Source organism: Antechinus flavipes, chromosome 3 (assembly GCF_016432865.1).
Source record: "Antechinus flavipes isolate AdamAnt ecotype Samford, QLD, Australia chromosome 3, AdamAnt_v2, whole genome shotgun sequence".
NCBI lineage: Eukaryota > Metazoa > Chordata > Mammalia > Dasyuromorphia > Dasyuridae > Antechinus > Antechinus flavipes.
In genome coordinates, this window is record NC_067400.1 from 230,384,442 (window position 1) to 230,408,596 (window position 24,155).

The window sequence follows — 24,155 nt, forward strand, 5'->3', positions numbered from 1 at the left end:
AAACATAATAAATGTCACTTTCTCTTTTAGACAAATTTCCCAAGAAGATAAAAACTGGGAGACAAATATCCAGGAGCTACAAAAAAAGGTAAATAATAATGAGAACATATCTTATTTTAAAAGAATTCTTCAAGCATACACAAAGGGATACTCATTTCCTAACATATCCACAGAGTACTATAAAATATCTAGTACTATGTTGCTTTTTTTCTGATGGGGGTAGGAGGAGAGGCAAGGGTAAGTATCTGTGTCTTCCATGTTAGATAGAAGATAAGTGTTAAATATTTATAGAAGGTACATAACAAAAACTGGAGTCCAAGTCAGTAGGACCAATTTTGGGTCAAAATGCTTTATAATGAAGGACTTTAGGGTTTTAAATCCCAAAAAGATTTTAAATGAATCAAGTGGAAACATTGAATTAATGTAAACCAGTCACAAGAGTAGGCCTAAAGAACCTAGAAACTTCCTTAGACAAAAAATACTTGATCTTTATGCTAAGTGGAGGGATATGGCAGCCAAGAGTGATATTGATTTAGAATAGAAACTCACTTATAAAACATTGTGGCAGAGGATGCCAATAATTATCATTACCTAAAGAAATTTTAGTATGTGGATAGAAAGAAAAAAAACTTTATAAAATAATACTCCCAATATGGCCTGATTAAAGAGAAACCAGATATTTGTTTAAAGAAAAAAATTACAATTTTGGTCTTTTTTACTGAGAAGTTGTTATGTATTTGAAGGGAGTAGGTTGTGTTCCATTTGTTGAATAGCATATATTACATATTATACCTAATAGCTTAAAAATGCTTTAGAACACATTGAATTCTAGTTAAATTCATGAATATGAAAAATTTCTCTTTGCTCTGATGTCTATTTTATTTACCATTCTCCAATCCACTCTGCCTTTTCATACTTTGTCATCCATCAAAATTTTCAAACTGATCTTATACCATAGAATCATAGATTTAGAGACCAACAGATCATCTAATTCATCATTCTTATTTTACTTATAAGAAAACTGAAGACTATGAAGATTAAGTGACCTGAATAGGTCACATAGCTGAGCCAGGATTTGACCAAATTCTTAGATTTTTTTTGGCAAGGCAATTGGGGTTAAGTAACTTTCCCAGAGGTGTACCTAGCTAGTAAATGTTAAGTGGCTGAGGTCAAATTTGAACCCAGATGGTCCTGACACCACTCAGATTCTTAAATTTAGCATTATTTAAAGCTCAGTGTGAATTTAACACTTTTTTCTCTTCTATGTATAGCTGATACCTAAATAAAAAGCTCTGTTCCCAGGTAAAACCATTTTAGGAATCAGAACAGCAGATGACAGAGATTTTCTTTGGCTCAGGTGCTTTTTTGTTGCCCAAGGAATCAGACAATGAAGGATGCTACCTCATCTATTCATTAATAGATAATAATTCATTAGATTTCTCTTACCCTTCTACAAGTGCATTTCTGGTAGGCTTGGGCTAACAGAGGCAAAGATGGGACACCATTCTCTGCTATAAGTCTTAAAGGTTTGTTGTTGCTTCAGGCAAAAGTCCCAAGCAAGAGAACTGCATATTTGTTCCCTGTTTCTTTCATAAGTCCCTTGGATGAATACAGCTTCTCTGTAAATATTTTTGTTTGTACTGGCAGAAGTTAAACTGCAATCTCAAATCTTTGTCTGACCAGAGAGATGGAAAAATTGTTTTTCATTTCTGGGATGACTTTAATAGGGAACAAATAGAGTTGCTTTTCAGTGTCATCATTGTGGGAATGCCAATCTCATAAATTAAAATTAATTAAAAGTGGTAGGGTATGAACATTTAGCAGGTAAAAACATTCTGGTTTCTCTGCCCCACCCAGACTCCTGTTTGTTCTGTGAAAATGCCCTTTTTAATCTTTTTCCAGACTCTGTCCTTGCTCCTAAAATCTGTGGTCTTTGAAAATTGATAGATGACAAATGTCTCTAACAACTAGTAGGCAAATAGCTTACACTGCTTTACTCAGCAGTGGACACTTTGCTAACCTTCTCCTGGAAGGTTTGCTTCTCTTGGGAACTGTGAAGTCATGGCATTGTATTCTGCAAAGTAGGAAGAATGTTGAACTGAATATATACAACCATCCAGGCATTTGTGGAAAACCTTTAAATTCCCCACTTGATCTAATGGTACTTGTCTGTTTAAGGATACCTTTGCTATTGCAAAGAAACCAGAACAGTGCTCTTTTATAGTGTTGTGCTGGGGGACAAGGACAGATTGTACTTCAAAGGTTTTCTGTACTACATAGTGAAAATGTACTTTTTTCACATCTTTTTAGTCTACCTCAATTTCTAAATCACTATTTGCTTTCTCATGTTTTTAAAATTACACTTAATTTTTATCTTTTTCTTTTAACAAATTTTATCTACTTTTTGAATTCAATTAATTAATTAATTAAATTTCTAATTTCCCCCCTTTCTGTATGTAATCCTCACTTTTTAAAGAAGAAAGTTATGGTACTGCTTTAGATTAGGAAGGCTTTAAGAATAAATTTCCTGTTTGGAATATGCTTAAAAATGTGTCTATACCTTTTGACCCAGAGATCCTATTGGTAGGTGTAGATGCCAACGACATTCAAAATTTTCACAGCAACACTTTTGGTGGGGGCAAAGAACTGGAAACAAAACAAGTGCCTAATTCTTAGGAAAAACCTAAAAAAAAAAATAGCAAATTAAAAAAAAAAGGAAAGAAAAACCTAAATAGCTTGATATCTTTCCGTAATGATGGCATTGATGGGAAGACATATGCACTGACACAAAACATTGGAAACAGAAACAGAAAACTACATGCACAGTGACTATATAGAGAGGGCTGTCACTTACTTGTAGCATGGAGATGTCATTTAGCTTCTTTCTCCCTTACCCATCTTCAGAGAGACTTTAATTCTTACAAGAGGAGAAGCAGGTGTTTGGACCCAGAAGTTTTCTCACTCTGCTTGTTTCAGAGAAAGAGGGTGCTGGGGTAGAATTATATCTACCTGTTCCCTTAAATATTATTAATCTAGCGGGAAATACAGTGTTCAGGTTCAAGTTATCTTCTGATCATTCTTCAATATGGAGTAAAGGAGGACTCCCAATCTCTAAATCCAAAGCTTAACTCTTTTCCCATATACTAGCTCCACAATGAACACAAGATAGCAGGTAGCAAAGAAATCCATTTAAATAAGTCCATAGCAAGCATAAATCAGAGAAGGCCTACAGCAGACTGTAGGAGTTCTCCTATAGGAAAAAAGGTAACTCAGTTCCACCAAGAGATTTAATGCTGGAGAAACTGAGGCAAGACAGAGATTAGGTTTTTAATATTTTAATAGTGGAAAATTTGGACTAGCTGAAACTAGCCAGCTGAATGGATTTCTTGTCTCAAAGCATCCAGCAGTGGGCAAATAATTCCAGAAACTTATAGAGCTCCAGCTATCAGGGAAACAAAGGCAAGGGGGCAGGGAGCAGAACACTGGGTAAATCATAATTTCAGGAAGAATCATAACTTCTTAGTTCTGACAGGTTGGGGGTCAAGAAAGTTGATAGCAAGAGACACAGAGTCAGGAGCAAAACACAGTGAGTACCCAGGCATTTGAGATAAGAGATCTGGAGTTTTATGACTCACTGGAATGTGAGAGTGACCAGAGCTTAATGGGGTAAAAAAAAGGGGGATGGCCATAATATTTTCTTCAAGGTATAGCATAATAATTCAGGGAAACTGAGGCAGGGAAACACCTCCACCCTATCCAAATCCCAGGAAGTTCCTTGAAGTCTCCATTGTGGAATGTAGGGGATAAGGACATGGTAGAGACTGCCACTTCCTCTCATGGCATTTTCTTCCCAAAGTCTTTTTTCTTCAGTACCTAAAGTAGGTTTGGCTCCTTCTGTCTTCTTCTCAAAGTTGGAAACCAGAAGTGCCAGAAGCAACTATAGAGCCTGAATAAACTTCAAGGCACTTGATGAGATTTGAAGCAGAGCTAAACACTTGAAGAACTTAGAGCTCTTCTCTCTCCTCTTACAAATTCTGTTCTACCCTTCATCAAACATGATGTATGTATCCAGTGAAAAATGAGAGTCCCTTACCAATGGGCTTTGGGATTTGTGTTACAAATACAATGATGTAAAAATAAAAAACAACAACAAAGGAACTGAATTCTGTGAAATTATAATGACTAAACCCATAATGGTTTTAGAGAATAGTGGAAAAATGAATTTTTCCCCCAATGCAGTGTTAGAGGAATATAGGTATGAAGTATTCCAAAACACTGTTGTCATATAGCCCCAGTGCTGGCTAATTAATGTTGCTGAGCTGTTTCCTCCTCCTCTTCTCTTTGTATATCTTCCTCAATTGATAGAGTAATAGGGAAGCATGAATTCTGAAATAAAAGGTATTAGTAAAAATAAAATATATTTTAAAATTTTGAGTCACATACTTATGTTTTTCTTTCCACAGCATAGGATAGCAGACAAAATTCTCCTCATCAAATGCCTGACTGTGCTGGGATTTGTTATCTTCATGTTCTTTCTCAATTCATTTGTACCAGGCATTCACCTAGATCTTGGTGAGTAGTATAACTTATTTATTTTTATTTTTATTATTGATGGATATTGAATCTGATATAGACAAGATGGCAAATTTCACATGGTTGCTGTTGAGTTGTGTCTATTTGTGACACATGCCAATGTTGTCCACAGAGATTTCTTGGCAAAAATATTAGAGCCTTTTTGCCAATTCCTTTCCTAATGCATTAAGGGAAACAGAGGTTAAAGACTTGCCCAGGTTTATATAGTTAGCATTTGAACTTAGGTTTTCCTGACTTTAGGCCCAGTGTTCTAGCTACTAAATAGCTGCCTCAAATTTTACATTATTAGTATTCAGTGATTCCTAAGTCTTCTGTCATTTCACCACCAATTCATTCAAATTCTGTTTAGAGATGAAACCTTTCCATAGTAGGACAGAGGTGGAAGAGAGGTTATATCTTCTTATTTGGGGGTGAGGTAAAAGCATCATGAGGAGGAAAGTGAAGAAGTTACTTCTCTCAATAGGAAGAAATATGATTTTCTTTTTTTTTTTGAGTAGGGTTGTACCCTTTTTGAGGAAGAAGCACAGATGGAAGCTGTCAGAAAGAGTAAAAGAAGAGATGATAGCAGTGACTGGTCTGAATGTCCTTAAAAATTGTCAACCTTTTCCAGAGTTCAGTTTAAGAAAAACAAAACAATATTAGGCTGTACGTGAGCTTTCTCTCAAGTGAGAGTGAATGCATAAGGATCTGCAGTTAGAACTGGGCTCATGAAAGGGTTTGGTGAGGGGGATTATAAGGCCATAAGCAAGGAGGCATCCCTGACTTAGAATATCTGGCATATTGTCAATCAAGATCAGACTTTTCCATAAAGTAAGGAATATCCCTAGCTCAGGGATGTCTGTGAAAGCTTGATAAGATCTTATGGTTGCTGATACAACAGGAGGATTTCAGGTTTACTTACAGAACAGCACAGAGGATTGTTGATATGTCCATGTAAAAAGGCCCAATTAATCTTCTCTGGCCACCCCAGGTTTTCAGCCTTCTTTGACTGATGTTCAAGGAAATCCCCCCAAATCCCCCAAAATCAACTTCTGTGTTGTGCTTGGCATACTTACTATAAAGTTTACTTTAGTCTGACCATACACTCTTAAGACTATAAAGGGCAGGAAATAGCAATTCTAGATTATAATTTATTCTTTATTGAGAAAATTTTTTTTTAAAGAAATCAGTTTTCTTCCTTAGCTGATCCCTTTTTCCTCATTCCTTATTTTTCTTGCTTTTCTTTTTCTTCCTTCCTTCCTTCCTTCCTTCCTTCCTTCCTTCCTTCCTTCCTTCCTTCCTTCCTTCCTTCCTTCCTTCCTTCCTCTCTCTCTCTCTCTCTCTCTCTCTCTCTCTCTCTCTCTCTCTCTCTCTCTCCCCTCAATTTTCTAAATAAATAATCATATTCTCAGTAGATAGAGGGATAATTTTATCTCTTTCTTTAACTATTTTCATGCCTTTAATTTTTGGTTCTGTTCTTGTAATAGTTAAGATTTTTATATTCATGATAAAAACAGTGAAGAAAGGGAGCGTCTATTTTATTCTTGTATTTTGGAAAACTTATAGTAGTTTCTATTTGTGTATAATACTAGATTTTTTTAGATATGTTACTTTATATTACATTAAAAATCCTTTTATGTCAACACTTTCAATGTTTTGTTTTTATTAGTATATGTGAATGTTATGGTTAAAAGCTTTTTCTGCATCTATTTATATAACCAAAGGTTTGAGATGTTTTTGTTTTTCATATGATTAATCATGTTGTTTTCCCAATGTTTAATCATAATGTACCCCAAGTATAAATTTTTGATCATGGTAAATGATTTTTTGATAAGTTACTGAATCTTATTGCTAAAATTTTAATTAATATTTAAGAATAGATATGCATTAATTATACTGTTTTGTGATTTCTTTCTTTGATTTGCTCCTGTCTGGTTTAGGTATATTTGTCTCATAAGTCGAACCTGCTAGTTTATTTTCTCTCTCCCTCTCTCCTCCAGAATAATTTTTATAGAACAGGTATAAAGTGATGTTTAAACATTTGATAGAATTCCATCCGGACTGGGATTGTTTTTTTTCCCCTGTCATTATTCCTCTACAACTGGTTCTTTTTCTTTTTCTGAAATTGTGTGATTTAAGATTCTGATTTAGTTTTCTTTTAATCTGAACATTTTATATTTTGTAGATATTCTATTTCTTTTGGATTCTTAGATATGTTAGCACATTATTGTTTTTCTGTGTGGATTTTTAAATCTCTATCTCTTAGTATCTATCACTTTCTTTCACTACATATTTACATCTCTAGTTACCTTTACTATATATACTACATAGTTTTTACTCTTTAAGTCCAAACTGAACTTATTTGGTTTTTTTTTTTAATACCTGAGGCAATTGGATTCAAGTGACTTGCCCAGGATCACACAGCTAGGAAGTGTTAAGCATCTGAGATCAAATTTGAATTCAGGTCCTCTTGACTTCAGGACTGGTGACTTATGTACTGCACCACCTAGCTGCTCCGTTTGCTTTTTTCTTAACTGTGAATCTCCTAATTCTGACTTTACTATTGCTGTCCATGGTATCTTCGTTACCCTAGTGTCTAACTTGCTAGCCAAGCCCCAAATTTTTAGTATATTAGGCTATACACAAACAATTTCTAATTGTCCTTTAAAGACTAGCCCATTAACTATCAAACTCTTTTGTGACTTTAAGAGTATCTTCCTGAATTTTTCAAACTATGAACTGACTCACACACTGAAGAGTATTCCTTTACATTCATATATAACTAATTCTGTCATTCTCCAATTGATGGATATTCCCTCAATTTCCAGAGAATATTGATTTGTAAGGTAAGGATCAAGTTTGATATTTTGTTTCGATCTGAGGAAGGCTAGGTAAACTGTAAAGTCATTTTATCAGCAAGACACTGTTCCAAGGTATTTTAATTACTGGAACATTCCTTCCCTCACTCTATCTTGAACAATCCTTAGCTTTCTTCAAAACCCAGCACTGGCCTATTTTTTCCCCTCATTTTCCAGTTATTAAAGCTCTCTTGCTCTAGAAAGATGGCATTACTTTGTATTTACTTCTTTGGATATTCATTGTATCCCTCAGTGAAATAGAAGTAACCTGAGGGTGTTTATTATTATCACTAATTATAGGTTTTTCTATTCCCAACAGCTGGGAGAGTACCTTGAGGGTAGTAGGATGCTAACTAAATATTTGTGGTATTAAGTTGAAAGCTGTGGTTCAATTCTTGTAAAGCTCATCATTATCCCTGCTACTAAGATAGTATCTTAAAAATGGGCTCCCTTCAGTTCATCACATTGCACCCAATGGCTCATCTTGCCTGGTTTTGGTTTTAGGATCAGGACAGATGGCTCCTTTGAAAGAGGCTCTTTTTGAGTCTGGAATAGTGAGATATAGTGACCACTCAAGGGTTGTACAGTGGGTCAGTAAGGAAGTGGGAAAGGACCTGTACACAGTAAATGATTAATACAGGTATGCTGAATTAAATGGAAGTAATTAAATGAAGGCTCAGAACTGGCAGCAGTTACTACTAAAAATGACTAGAGAGTCATCCAGAGCTCATGATCTGACAGACCCCCTTCTCTGAAACTGTTTTCTCCTTAATAAAAGATCATCACATCAAAGGACTCATAGGTGGAACAGCCATTAAGAGATCAGTTAGTCCACCCCTTTTTTACAGATGAGGAAACTTAGACCCAGAAAGGGGTAGGGGCTTCACAACACTATGCAGCTAGTGAGCCCCAGAGCTCCTTGAACTCTCAAGTTAGGGCTTTTTTCACTGTCTGTGGCCTATAGACTTTTTGTTCTCTGGCCTTCTGAGGTACCTATGCTCAGACGTATTCATCCTTTAATGGGATAATATCACTTCTTCAGCTAGATTGCAAGCTCTGTACAGGCAGGAGTCACATTTTGTTTACCATTGTAAACCCTTTGGCAGAGAACACAGGGAATGATGGCACTCACTTAATATCTGGTTACTAATTGATTCTAAAATTAAGTGCAATCCCTTCACAGTTGAATTTAAAGCTTTCCTTTCAAACAAGTTGCTGTCTCCATAATAACTGTTTGGTTACAATTTATTGCTAGGGAGATAAAACAAAGAAAGGAAATACCATTGGGCGAGAATTGACAATCCTTGAAGCATATGATTCCACAGTGGGAGCCATTTTCGGATGTTTGAAGATAGACAAACATCTATCTTCAATAGACACACGTAATCAAAATTCCTGGGTCACATTGGACACAGAAGAAAAATTCTATCAGCCATATAAAGCCAAACTGATGCTGGGGTGACAGGATGCAGAGGACTCACTGAATTTCACTCTGCAATCAGGATAGTCAAGAGCCCCCACCTAATTCTTCCATATGCAAAGGAAGACACATTGTGAGACTTAGAAGCAGACCTTGGAGTCCTATGGCTAACTCTGTCAACATAGGGTCAGATGGCTAGATGGATTCCCATCCTGAGCTTTTTCCTCTCTACATCTTTGCTAAGACTGTGTCCATGCCCTGGAACAACCTGCTCGCCTGATGATATTGAGCCTATCCATCCTGCAGAGGCCCACTTGACCCATCACCTCTATAATACCTTCCCAAAATTTCCCCAAGGTCTTGAAATGGAAGAGCTCTCTCCCTCATGTGATTTTTAAAAAATGGAACTCTTCATGAATTTGTGTGTCTTCCTTGTGCAAGAGCCATGTTAATCTTCTCTGTAATGTTCCAATGTTAGTGTATGTGCTGTCAAAGCAAGCTCAGTACAAACCTTTACTACTGTGAAAATGGAATGATTGATGACTCTAAATCACCTTGATTTACTCAAATTCCTTATTATCTAAATGAGATTGGACTGACTTGGGAATCAGATAAAACTGAACATTCTTTAAGCTGGGCATAATGGAAATTTCATGCAGTATTTGCACATCAGTAGTTTGCATTGTTGGCATAGTAAACCCAGAACTTCCCTGCTATGCCAGAAAACCAACTCAAACTGATTCATATCAACTCCCAGTTCTGAAAAACAACCCAGCCAGAGATGACCTGATAAAGACCACTTTGCAATTATACCCCTCCCCACTTTGATTTTTGTCTTTATTACCCCTCTGTCTATGTCTACTATGAGCTCAGTTCAAACTGTACTCCCATGTATACGTCTGCCTACTTAAGAAGAATAAAGCCACAAATACAACCTGTTTTGTCTTTCTTAGACTAAACTGGAAAACAAAGGTTGACACTACTAATTTGGATTGTTGCAAATGCAATTGAACTTGCATACATAGATCTCTACAGTTCTTTATATCTTATAAGTTCTGAGGAGGTTCTCATTACATTTCCAACTCTTATGGAAAGGTGAGTTCCCAGAACAAGTTTATCTCCCCTTTAATGTTCTAGATGTAATCCTAAAGGGTTGAGATTATTTTTTCTAATATTATTGCCTAAGCCCTTATTTTCCTATATTCTACTAATAACAATTGCCGGTTGAAGTTAATTTTTCACTAATATCATTGATTGACCTAGTTATAAATGCCTTAGTATCAATTAATTTTTATAAAGGGATATTTATTGAGAAGATATAGCAAGAAAAGAATGATAAATATTCCCCTAAACTGACATTATATGCTCCCTTATACCACTTTGGTAGCTGGAAAGCATGAACTCAGATGCAAAGAGGCTAAAAAAACAGGTGTAATCATGTGTTGGCCCAGGTGGAGAGAGAGGGAATTGGTAGCAGGAGACTGCTGAATGCACTTCTCTCCCCACTGAAGGGCTTAGAACAATTATTGTCATATTCGCTACTAGAAAAAGAGAATCAGAGTTATACTGTAATGCCGAAGAAACTGAGCAAGACAGAGATTAAAGACCAATTCAATAGTTTATTAAATGGAGAGAAATACTGGGACCAATGGATCCATGGTTGATCCCAGGGCTTAGAGGAGACTATCATCTCAAAAAGTCTAGCCCCGGGACAGCAAGCTTTTTATAGAATAACAAGAACAATGACATAATGGAGGTACCTAGGTGGGGATAACCTAATGGAGGGAGGTTACTGATATTCTAATGACATTTTAAAATGGATAAACCTTTATCTTGTCAAACATTAAGAAGGAATGTCTATAATCTAAAGATATAAAACCTTTATCTCAAACATTAAGAGGCAGAATAACTAATTAGGACAATTGGAGAAACTGGGTCACGACATTAAAAGGGAACTTTGGCACAATAGTACCAATGGAAATATTATATATGAACATTCAATATTTAATCAAGGAAGTTTGTGATGTGATAAACATTCAGGAAATTGTTGTTATACATTTTTGTACTCTTCAAAATCTATGTGAGAGATTGCCTCATGCTTAGCACACTGTATGTGCTTATTAAGATTGGGTTCCTATTGACCAGTCCTTTGTTCCACATATCATTCTGTCACTGGAATCTAAGTCCCATTCAGGCTTGCTACTTCTCTAGGTATACTTTTCCACACACAGATTACCTCAACATATTTTTAAATGAATATTTTATTCTTATTTTCTTGTTTGGCTTTCAATATAGATTAAAATTATCAGTTCATACAACTCCATTAAGAGATGAATGTTTTATATGAGGACCATTATTAAAATGCACTTCCAGTTAAAGAACTTTTCTTCTTGAATGGTACTTTGTATTCCTTTCTTCCTCATTGTGGCTCTCTGCTAAACCCTCTCTATTTTGTTCATTTCTCCTTTGAGGCAGAAAGCCCAGAATTAGATATGGCTTCCTTATTCCTTTTCTGCTAGCTGACATTCCTTGCCTCCTACAGAATTCTTTAGACTCATTTTTATGAAGTCTTTACTGATTAACCCCATCTGACTCCAGTCATTTCATTCATTCAAGGAATACTTATGATTTTTTTTTATATTTTCTACTTTCCATATATCCCTCATTTAATGAAAAAATTTTTTGTGAGGGAATTGGAGTTAAGTGACTTGCTTAGGGTCACACAGCTAGTGCGTATTAAGTGTCTGAGACTGAATTTGAATTCAGATCCTATGATTCCAGAACCATTGCTACCCACTGGGTTATTTAACTTTTCTAACCCTCATTTTAAAGCATTTAACTAGGCAGGTAATTCTGTAAATATGTGAAAAACATAAATTCTTTACAAAAAAGATAACATTACAGGAAAAGAGAGTTAATTTATTTCATAAAAACATTTACCACACATTTCCTTTAAACCATTTATGTGGTAGAAAGAACATTGTACTTGGACCCATAAGTTAAATCCCAGCTTTGCCAGTTTGAGAGCTTGAGAGAATTACATCTCTCTCTTTGGGGGTCAATTTCTTCATTTGTAAAATGAGGAGAGATAGAAGAAATGGTCTTTTACTTTCCTTTGAGCTTTGACTTGGTGCAATCTCTTTTAAAATTATATTCTATAAGAAACCAGCAACTTAACCAAGAACTACACTGACTCTCCAGATGAGTGCAAGAAAAATTTTATTTTAAGTTCTTGCAAGAGTAGGTGTCTGAATTAGTATGCACACTCTTGAAGTGCAAATGCACAGCCTTTTCTTCTCTCTGTCTTGAAATACAAGTCCTTCTCTGGTTTCCATCAATGACTGGATACTACAGAGTTTATAGCCTATTTGAAATGCTTAACTCCTCCACAAAAGTGTAAGGACCTACCGCATTACATTTCCCACTGTGTGTGTGCATCTACCAATAGCATGTTTCTTATTCTAATTTATTGCTTTCCTTTATGCATCTACCAATAGCATGTTTCTTATTCTAATTTATTGCTTTCCTTTATAAGATTATTTTTGTTCCATTTTTAGGTTTCATTTCTTAAGTTTTTCTGATTTTAATTTTTCATGTAATTCTGTGGAAGCTAAATCCTCATCCAATTCTCATATATTCCATCTAAATAGAATTTTTTAATGTTGTCTTTCTCATTAGCCTTGTAAGTCCCTTAAGGATAAGAAGTGATTTTTGTCTTTTCTTCATACCAGTTCTTAACACAGTGCCTAATATATTGTAAGTGTGTAATAAATTGATGTTGATTGAAATATTGAACTTTGTATTTAAAATGGTTTTCATTTATGATTTCTGAAAATGGACCTATGAAAACCAGGCCTACTTAAAGTTCATTGGGTTTGAGAGGGAGCTACTTGCCTATGCTTTTAAAATCCAAATCACTTTGGCTCTCACTGATTGGCCCATAATAGGTCGCAGTCTAAGCCTCACTTGCTGTTTGAGGTTCAAGATGTGATTTTTTTCATCCTATTATTAAATGTAAACATCTTTCATTTCTGCAGTGCTGGTATCAATTTAATTCCCTTTATATTTTGGAGTTCTAAAAATAACCTCAGAACAAAGCATAATATGCTTTTCCCCCTTCACTTAAAATTGAGAAATTTTCTCTCCTATAAAACTAAAACAGAGAATTGTTCCATATTTAATTTTCTACTGAGGACCATGAAAGGCAAATGCTAGAGTGTTAAAAATGTAATAACTTTTAATTGCATTTGTTAGATTGGATCTGAAATCTTATTGTTGCGGCAGAATTCTTTATCACACCCTAGACTTGATGTAATTTTAACATTATGAACTTTTAATCACTGTGAGAATATTAGGGAGCTTCCTTAGGTAATTTAAAAGAACAATATCAATGATTTTGGTGATAAATGGCTTCCACTACAGAATTCTTTGGGGTTCTCAGCAATTATTTTGTTTCTAATTTTATATAGAAATCTACTTTGAAGCAATAATAAAGCAAACATTTTAAAAACGTAAAGGCAAATATTCCAGGATAACTTTACACTTTATTGTCGTTATCCTCCTATCTTGTAATTTTCCAAAATAAATAAGAAAAGGGCAGAATCTTGTGGAGTTATTCTGAATAAATCACATATGATATTATATATTCATTATTATATTTGGAGCATTTCTACATAATTATGTGTATCAATTTTATTGATAATGAAAACTATTGGTGTTTTTCTTCTATTACTTCTATTATAACATTTGTTGGAATCTATACAGCTGTAAAAACATGATTATAAAATATAGTGACCCTGGCTAACTTTTAGGAAGTCTAAATTGAATTTCAGAACACAGATGTATATTTTGATTACTTTTACACTAACCAATATCATGTCTCAGGCAATATTATTACTTTTTTTTTTTTTTTTTTCAAATCCCACATTAACATGGTGAAATATTGCTCTAACGTTGCTTCAGTTTGTAAGCTTCAATCTGTGTTGTTGGGTATTTTTCCCTTAGCTCAATCCCAAATGGACCCTTCCATTTATCCCAGGTCATTCTGGTATCTAAATACCACTGACTTTTATACATTTTTCAGCCAGTTCATACATTCTCTACTTAAAGGAAAGCTTTGTTCAGTTCCAAGTTGGTCTATTTTCAGTGATCTTTATTTAAGTGATCTACTTTAGCCTGACCTACCCATTTAAGAGTGCAAACTCAGTCAGCAAAAGCAGAATATATATAAAAATATATATATACAGTTATGGAAATGGAGCACTAATACCTGAAGCAATCAAGAAAGACTTTTTTAAAGAAATGAAATTTACCAGAGTCTAGAAGGGAACAAGGGCTTCTAAGAAATAGAAGTGAGGAAGAATAATAAGCATTCAAGGCATTGAATCAAAGATCTGGAAGCAAGAGAAGGAAAGTTGTCTCTGGAGAACATTAAGTATTGTCTGGGGAAGGGAATTTGAAAACCAAGTAAAAAAATTCATTACCAGAATGTTTTAATACTTAAGATGAATATTTGCTTTGTCTTCATTATTCATTTGCTTAGCTTATCCTGGTTTTCCTTGATGTCTTTATGGAGTAACTATACTTCATTGATTAGGCTACAGAAAATTCTTTATAAAAATTATGTATGCATTTATTATTGAGATGTTTCTGTTTTCTCCTAAAAGAATACATGTAGCAATATTTGGAAAATGTGTTAACTTTCCTCTCTGTACTAATATGTTATTTACTTTATCCTAAACAATTACTTAAGAATAATTCTTCATTGTTCTTCAACAGAATTAATTGTGGCACAAAGAAAATGGAAAAAAGCCTATAATAGAAAATTTAGAAAGCAAAGATATTGAGTCATTTCAAACTTTGTAGTAGCTGTGAAGATAGAAATTACTTTGTCTCCTACAGTCCTCACTTTCTGCATCATTCATTCCTTGTTTTTGGTACCATGTATTTCAATGTTACTGTCTCCAGATGAAAAAGGTCTTCACTGAAAATATGGAAACCTTCAAAAACAGAGGAAGAAAAGAAGAGTAAAAAGTCTTTGATGTTCTGAGTGAGGACAAGAAAAAGATTGTGCTAGAGGAGAACAAAGATATTTATATCACTTTTGTCAAGATATTGTAAATAGTGACTGACACTAAATTTTCCACTGTACTATCTATGAGATGATTGAGAACAAGAGAAAGAGGAAATGGTGTTCATTTCTGGGTCACTAAGTATATAACTCTTAAGAACAAAATGATAATTGAAAGCTCTAAAGATATCATTAAGAGTATGACAAATATTTTCACCACTACTGGTTCTCTATAACAAAGAGATCAAAGAAAAGAGAAAAAGGCCCCATTGGTACAAAAATGTTTATAGCAGCTCTTTTTGTGGTATTAAAAAATTGGAAATCAAAGAGATGCTTATTAACTGATGAATGGATAAACAAATTGGGGTATATTATTATGATGGAATACTGTTGTGGTCTAAAACAAAGCTTCTTTAACTGTAGGCTGTATACAAATGTCTTGGGCAAAAAAGGGTTGCTAGTGGAAACAGTTTAAGAAGCTCTGCTTTAAGTGATAAGCTGGATGGTTTCAGAAGAGGCTAGAAAAAAGAACTCACATAAAGTGAAGTGATCACAATCAGGAGACACTGTATAAAAGATAATGATCTCATTTACCCACAAGCTTATCGAGTTTTACAATTTTTTCAGTTCCTTCAATAGGCACTTAAGAGGGTGAATTACCTTTCTTGAGTGAATAACCCCCATTTTTTTTTTTTTTACAAATAATTTAAACCATTTTGCAAATATAAACCTGTACACATGATACTTCTCATTTTTTTCTTTACTGCCCATAGTCATGAAAGTGAATGACCAAAATATAAATGATAATGAGGTTAGTTAATAAAATAACATGAACATAAAAGTTAAATTATGAATGTTGGAGTTGGATTATAAAACAAAAATAATGGAAGATCTCAGCATACATTTTTCAAATCTGAACAAACTTGACAAAAAATTAAAAGGAAAGAAGTTAAGCAATTGAACAGAATTTTAGAAAACTTAGAAATAATGGATTTCTGATAGTTATTGGATGGGAATAAAAGTTGCTTGTAGAACTATTAAAAAAAAAAAACCTGATCATGTCTAAAGCATAAAGCCCTCACAAACAAATGCAGAATAGCAAAATGTTAAAAAATTCTATATTGACCACAAAGCAATAAAATTTTATTCAATAAAATGCCACTAAAGAAAGGATGAAAATTTACTTGAGACTTAATTTAACCCCAAAGAATTGGCATGTCAAAGAACAGATGTACCAATTTGATTAAAAATAATCCTAATTTGGTTAAATTAGACAATTTGATTAAAAATAATCCTAATAATTAGACAATATATCAGTTTTTTGAGATACAACTTTAGCAGTACTTAGGGGAAACTTTAGATATCTAAATACTTTCATCAAAAAAAGAGAACCTCAAATGCAACTAAAAAAACCCCAGAAAAATAAGAAAACTCAAATCCCAATTAAACATTAAAATAGAAATCTTGAAAATCAAAGAAGAAATTAATAAAATTAGGAGTAAAAATTGAACTAATAAAGCTGGTGAATTTTTTGAGAAAAAATCACTAAAATAGATGAACAATTAATTTGATTAAAAAAGAAAAATATATTAATATAAAAATGAAGAAATAAAGGATATTATTAGAAATTGTTCTGATATTTATAGGGTGAGAGTATGTGTTATGACCAAATTCGATATAATAGAAATACACGGTTGCTTCAATATTAGGAAAATTATCAATTATAATATGATTGTATGAATCAGATACAGAAATTTTTTTTTGATAAAATGTAACATACATCTCTATTAAAAAATACACAGCAGAACAACCCACACTAGAAATCTTAGGAATAAATGGATTTTTTTCTTAGGATGGTCTACGTAAACTTAATAGCCAATATCATGTATAATGGGAATAAACTGATACATTTCTGATAAATTAGAAGCTAAGCAAGAATGCCTATAATCACTGCTACTGTTTGACATAGTGCTAAAATGTTAACTGTCATAAAAATCATGGAATAAGAATAAGAAAAGGAGAAACAAAATTAAAACTTTTTGCAAATCATCCAATTATATTTTAAACAATTAATGGTTCAATGGATAGAATACTGGGCCCAGTATATAATTCCTGGAGATAGGAAACCTGAACTCTCTAATACATCCTTAGGCATTATCTATGTGATTCTTTGCAATATATTTAACTTCTGTCAGTCTCAGTTTTTAAAATTGTAAACTTGATTTTATGATAGCACCCACTTCATAACATTGTTATAAAGATCAAACAAAAATAGTATTTACAAAAAGAGCTTAGCATTGTGCCTTTCACATAATAGACATTTTGTAATTGCTTATTTACTTCCTTTCCCTACTTGCAGAAATCTAGAGTCAACTAAAATTAATTGAATGAATAGTTCCAGATTATAAGGAAAATTAGTATAAATCACCAGCATTTTTGTATATTACTTTGCCAAAAAAATGAGTAGGAATGGAGAAAAATTCCACTTACATAAGATATATAAAATGCTTGGGAACACACCTACCAAAATACTCTTAGGGAATAAGTAAATTAAGTAAACTAAGTAAATTAAACTATAAAACAATTTATAAAAATAAAAATAGACCTAAATAATTGGAAACATGTTAATTGTTCACTGGCAAGCTGACTACATATAATAAAACTGACATTGCTAATGAAATGAATTTACTTGTTCAGTGCCACATCAAACTACCAAAAGATTACTTTCTAGAACTAGAAAAAAATAAAAATAATTTAGCTGGAGCAATCTTATGAAAAATAATAATAAAAAATGGGAAGAAAAAGACATAGCAATAATAGATCACAAGCTATTCCACAAAACAGTAGACATCAATTTGCAACTAAAAATAAGAGAAAACTTTCAGTGGTCCAGATTATGTACAGACACACAGATGCAAACATAGTAGCCTTGATTTGATAAACTCAAATTTCTCAGCTACTAGGTTAAAGCATGCACCATATGATAACATTTTGTGGAAAAGAGGACAACAGAGCACCTCACACCATACGTCAAGAAAAAAAATGGATACATGATCTAGACATAATAAAAATGACATAAACCCATAAGAGGATCAAGGAAGAAATTATCTTTTGTATCTATGGATAGAGAAAAAATTTGTGGGCAAATAAGGGATAAAAAGAATCATAGAAAATAAAGTGGGAAATTTTTATTATATAAAACTTCAAAAGTTTTGCATAAAAATCCAAAGTAGCTAATATCAAAATGAAGAGTTAACTAAAAATATATGCAGTAATATTTAAATTTGTAGGACTATTTGAAAAAAGAGTTATAGCATGTGAATAGACAGTTCTTCAAGAGAAAAAAAAATCTAAGCTATGTATAGGCATATTAAAAAAAAAATCCAAATCTCTAATACTTAGAAAATGCAAATTAAAACAGTTTTAAAGTTTCACAACACCTCCCATTAGATTGAAAATGTTGACAAAAAGGGAAAATGTTGGGAGAGGCTGTGGGAAAATATTAATAAATTTTTATTGTAGCTGTGAATTGGTATACCTATTCTGAAAAGCAACTTGTAACTAAGCTCTCAAAATTACTAAATTAAATATACTTTGATTAACTGATACCAATATTAGGTCTATTCATAAAAAGGTCAAAGAAAGAAGGTAAATGTGTGTGTATGTGCGCATGTGCATACATACACATTTATAGGATCTCCTTTTGTAATGGCAGAGAACAGGAAACTAGAGAAAGATGGTGCTCTTTAACTTGAGAATGGCTGAACATATTATGGTATATGAATATAATGCTAGGGTGAATTAGAATTAGAATTCTATTAAAATTCAATTAGAAATATGATTTTAATGGGATATTTGCATAAACAAATTTAGAATGAATTGATCGTAATGAGAAGTAAAATGTATATTATAATATCAACACTATGAAAATGAACAATTTTGGGAAAAAACTCATTTGCAATGCAATGATCAATCATTAATCTAGATGACAGATTTTTGAGAATGCCCCTATCTGCTGACAGAAAAGTAATAGACTACTATGCAGAATGAGATATGCATTTTTGGATGTGGCTAGTAAGAATATTTGTTTTGCTTGATCATGCTTATTATTAACATATTTTGTTTTTCTTTTCCCCCCTCCTAATTGGGGGAAAGGAGTAGAAGGGAGAGAAAAGGAACTTCTTTTGAAAAAGGGCGAACAGACAGTAGAAAGAAATTGATATGGGAAATGAGCATTATTTACTCATGAATTTTAAGCAGACCAATGTAGCAAACAAAATATGATAATTAAATGATAAAGGATAATTGGAAGTGTAGAAAAAGGGCAAGTTATAAGAACTTTCAAAAGCCAAATAAAGAATTCATGGAAGCAGTGGGAAACTCATTGAGAAAGTAGGAGGGTAACATGGTTAGATCTAAGCTTTATAAAAATTATCTTGGCAGTTGAGTGAAGGATGAGTTGAAATAGGAAGAGATTTGAAGCAGAGACTAGTGTTGTGACTATATGATTGAAGAGAAGAGGACACATAAAGTTAATACACATAAAGTTTATATCATGTGCTTATCTCCTCTATCCAATTCTAATCTTACAATTATTCTCCATTTAATCCAAACCTCTATCCTTCTACCTTCTTTTCACAGTGTGAGGTTGTCTAACATTTCACTCCTCTCTTAATTTAATCTCAATACTTTCTGTCTTTGATCCTACTTCATTCCTCACTGCTATCTTATTAAGAATACTCCAGTAATTACCTTGCCTCTCCTTCATGAATTTTCAACTCTCCTTCACTATTGACTGATCATTTCCATCTGCCTATAAACACACTTATCTCTCCCCATCCTAAAAAGGGCCTTTCTTCATTATTATATTTACTTTTCTTTCCCCTTTGTTCTCAACAGTCTAAGTTGTTGTATTAGTGTTGTAAGAGTATTGATGAGTCTCCAAATTGTAATCTACTAAGGACACTAACAGCTTCCAAATTGTAAAATTCAGTGTCTTTTAAAATTCCTCATTCTTGTTGACCTTTCTATAAGTTTTGAAACTGTTGGTCACCTTACCCTCTTGGGAGTTCTTTTCTTTTTGCTTCAGAATGATTCAACTCTTTAGATTCTCCTCCCACCATTTTAACCTCATTTCCTCTGATTTTGTTGGTTCTTCTTAAAACCTCAATATAAGTGTTCAACAAAAAACAGTCCCTGACCCTCATTTCCTTTTTCTCTATACTTGCTTTTTTAGTATTCTCTATACTTCAATAGCTTTAATACATCTGGGTATATTATTCCAAAGGAAAGCAAAAAAAAAATACATTTTTTTTTTTATAATTTTTCCTTTCCTTCCTCCCACCACCTCTCCTAGAAGGCAAATTATCCAATATATGTTAAACACGGTAAAAATATATGTAAATCCAATATAGGCATACATATTAATAAAATTGTCTGGCTGCACAAGAAAAATCAGATCAAAAAGGAAAAAAATGAAAAAGAAAATAAAATTCAAGCAAAAAACAACAAAAGAAGTGAAAATTCTATGTTGTGATCCACCCTCAGTTCTCAGTCCTTCCTGGATGTAGATGGCTCTCATCATCACAAAATCATTGAAACTGGCCTAAATCATTTCATTCTTTAGAAGAGCCATGTCCATCAGAATTTGTAATTTTGCAGTTGTCATGTACATGTCATGTATATCTCCTGGTTCTCATCATATTTAGCATCAGTTCATGTAGGTCTCTCCAGACTCTCTGAAATCTTCCTGATGATTGTTTCTTATAGAACAATAATATTCCAGAATATTCATATTATATAACTTATTTAGCCATTCTCTTTCTTATGGGCATCCACTCAGTTTCCAGTTTCTTGCCACTCTATAAAGGGCTGCCACAAATATTTGTGCATATGTGGGTCCTTTTCCTCCTTTAAGATCTCTTTAGAATAAAGGCCCAGTAGAAATACTGCTGGAGCAGAGAGTATGCACAGTTGGGTAACCCTTTGAGCATAGTTACAAATTGCTTTCCAGCATGGTTGGATCAGTTTGCAACTCTACTAATGATGTATTAATGTCCCAGTTTTTCCACATCTCCTCCAACATTCATCATTATCTTTTCCTTTCATCTTAGCCAATCTAGAGGTGTGTAGTGGTACCTCAGAGTGGTCTTAATTTGCATTTCTTTGATCAATAGTAATTTAGAGCATCTTTTCATATAATTTCATATAATTAGAAATGAGAATTAACTTTTTTTAAGGAAAAAAGTTGATCATTTATCAATTGGAGAATGGCTTGAATTCTTATAAATTTGGGTCAATTCTATATATTTTATAAATGAGGCCTTTATCAGAACCCTTAAATGTAAAAATGTTTTCCCAATTTATTGTTTCCCTTTCAGTCTTATCTGCCTTGGCTTTGTATGAAAAAAAAAACTTTTAAACTTAATATTATCAAAATTATCTATTTTGGTGTTTAATAATGTTTAATAATAAAGTTCTTCTTTGTTCACAATTTTCTTCCTTCTCCACAGATCTGAGATAATATAATAATACTATATGTAATATATATAATAATATATCCTTTATTATTCTAATTTTCTTATAATATCCCTCTTTATGTCTAAATCATAAACCCATTTTGACCTTATTTTGGAATATGGCTTAATTGTTGGTCAATGCCTAGTTTCTGTCCTACTATTTTCCAATTTTCCAGCAGTTTTTGTCAAATAGTGAGTTTTTATCTCAAAAGTTGGGGTCTTTGGGTTTGACAAACACAATACTCATTGACTATTTTGTCCTGTGAACCTAATTTATTCCACTGATCAACTATTTCTTAGCCAGTACCAAATGGTTTTGATGACTACTGCTTTATAATATAGTTTTAGATCTGGCACAGCTAGGCTACCTTCATTGGCACTTTTTTTTCCCCATTAATTCCTTTGAAATTCTTGACCTTTAGTTCTTCCAAATGGACTTTGTTATTACTTTATCTAGATCTATAAAATAATTTCTTGGGATTATGTTGGCATAGTACTAAAAAGTAGGTTAATTTAGGTAGCATTGTCATTTTGATTATATTTGCTTGGTCTACTCATGAGCGCTTGATGTTTTTCCAATTGATTAGATCTGACTTTATTTGTGTGGAAAGTGTTTTGTAGTTGTGTTCATATAGTTCTTGAGTTTGCCTTGACAGATAGACTCCCAAATATTTTATCTTATCTACAATTATTTTTAATGGAATTTCTCTTTGTATCATTTGATGCTGGGCTTTTTTGGTAATATATAAAAATGTTGATGATTTATGTGGATTTATTTTGTATCCTGCAACTTTGCTAAAGTTGTGAATTGTTTCTTGTAATTTTTTAGTTGGTTTTCTAGCATTTTCTAAGTAAACATCATATCATCTGCAAAGACTGATAATTTGGCTTCCTCATTACCTACTCTAATTCCTTTAATCTCTTTTTCATCTCTTATTGTCAAAGGTAACATTTCTAATACAATATTGAATAGTAATGGTGAGAGTGGGAAACCTTGTTTTACCTATGATCTTATTGGGAATAGTTTTAGATTGTTCTACATTACATAGATGCTTGATTATGGTTTTAAATAAATACTACCAATCATTTCAAGGAAAGCTCTATTAAAACTCTAGTATTTTTAATAGGAATGAGTGGTGGATTTATCAAAGGCTTTTTCTGCATCTATTAAGATAATCATATGATTTTTGTTAGTTTGGTTATTGATGTAGACAATTATGCTAATAGTTTTCCTAATATTAACTCATTCCTGCATTCCTGGTATAAACCTGGTTTGGTCATGGTGTATTATTCTGGGGATGACTTGCTGTAATCTCTTTACTAATATTTAATGTAAGATTTTTGCCTCAATATTCATTAGAGAATTGGTCTATGATTTACTTTTTTTTGTTTTCATCCTATCTGGTTTAGGTATCAGCACCATACATGTGTCCTAAAAGGAATTTAGTATGACTCCTTTTTCCTATTTTTTCAGATCATTTGCATAGTATTGAAATTAATTGTTCTTTTAACTTTTGATAGAATTCACATGTAAATCCATCTGGTGCTGGAGATTTTTTTTTTAGGGAATTGATTAATGGCTTGTTCTATTTCTTTTCCTAAAATGGGACCATTTAAATAATTTATTTCCTTTTCTGTTAATTTGGGCAATTTATATTTTTGTAGGTATTTCTCCATTTCACTTAGGTTATCAAATTTATTGGCATAAAGTTGGGCAAAGTAGCTCTTAATTATTGCTCTAATTTCCTCTTCATTTGTGGCAAGTTCTATATTTTCCTTTTTGAGACTAACATTTTGATTTTCTTCTTTCCTTTTTCTAATCAAATTAACTAAAAGTTTATCTATTTTGTTGTTTTTTTTCATAAAACCAACTCTTAGTTTTATTTATTAATTCAATAGTTTTCTAACTTTCAATTTTATTAATCTTTATTTTTATTTTCAGAATTTCAAATATTATATTTAATTGTGGGGGTTTAATTTGTCCTTTTTCTAGCTTTTATAGTAGCAAGCCTAATTCCTTGATTTTCTCTTTCTCTATTTTATGCAGGTTAGCATCTAAAGATATAAAATCTTCCCTTTCCTCTCCTACTTCCCTGTAAGTTGAGATAAGTTTTTCTGTAAAACCAAATATATCTAACATTCTCTCTTTGAGCAAAATCTGATGAGAGTAAGATTCACACAATGTTCATCCCTCTCCTGTTTTTCCCTCAATTATAATAGATCTGCTTTGCTTCTTCATGAGATGTAATTTCCCTCACTTTATCTCTATTTTGTTCCTTTTGCAGTACACTTCCCTTTCCATCTTTAGTTTCTTTTTTATATTATCACTGTGAAATCAAATTATACCTGCACTCTCTATGTGTAACCATAAGAGGTATAGTTCTCAAGAGTTTTTTTTTTTTTTTTACTTTTTACCTTTTTTTTTTTTTTTTGATTGTTTTTCTTGAGTTCTATATTTGGAGATCATTTTTTTTCTTCAATTTTGGTCTTTTTATCAGAAATAAATAAAACTAAACTCACCTGTCTCATTGGATGTCCATTTTCTTCCCTGAAAGATAATGTTCATTTTAACTAGATAGTTGATTCTTGGCTGCAATCCAAGTTCCTTTGCTTTTCAGAATATCAGATTCTAGGTCCTTTGATCCTTTAAGATGGAAGCTGCTAGGCCCTGGGCAATTCTGATTGTGGCTCCTTGATATCTGAAATTTTTTTTTTTT

At 32.8% G+C, this 24,155-nt stretch overlaps 1 protein-coding gene and 1 non-coding gene across 2 annotated transcripts in view; one reads left to right on the plus strand and one right to left on the minus strand.

Annotated features, from left to right (window-relative positions):
- OCA2 (OCA2 melanosomal transmembrane protein) overlaps nt 1–24,155 on the plus strand; it is a 533,107-nt gene that overhangs the window by 169,286 nt on the left and 339,666 nt on the right. Inside the window, exons 16-17 of the mRNA XM_051990569.1 lie at nt 31–88; nt 4,464–4,572. Coding sequence (XP_051846529.1) covers nt 31–88; nt 4,464–4,572 — 167 coding nt within the window. The remainder of the gene's footprint in view (nt 1–30; nt 89–4,463; nt 4,573–24,155) is intronic.
- On the minus strand, nt 9,246–9,348 carry LOC127558425 (U6 spliceosomal RNA). Its single transcript, XR_007952819.1, has one exon. It is a non-coding gene; the product is annotated as a U6 spliceosomal RNA (small nuclear RNA).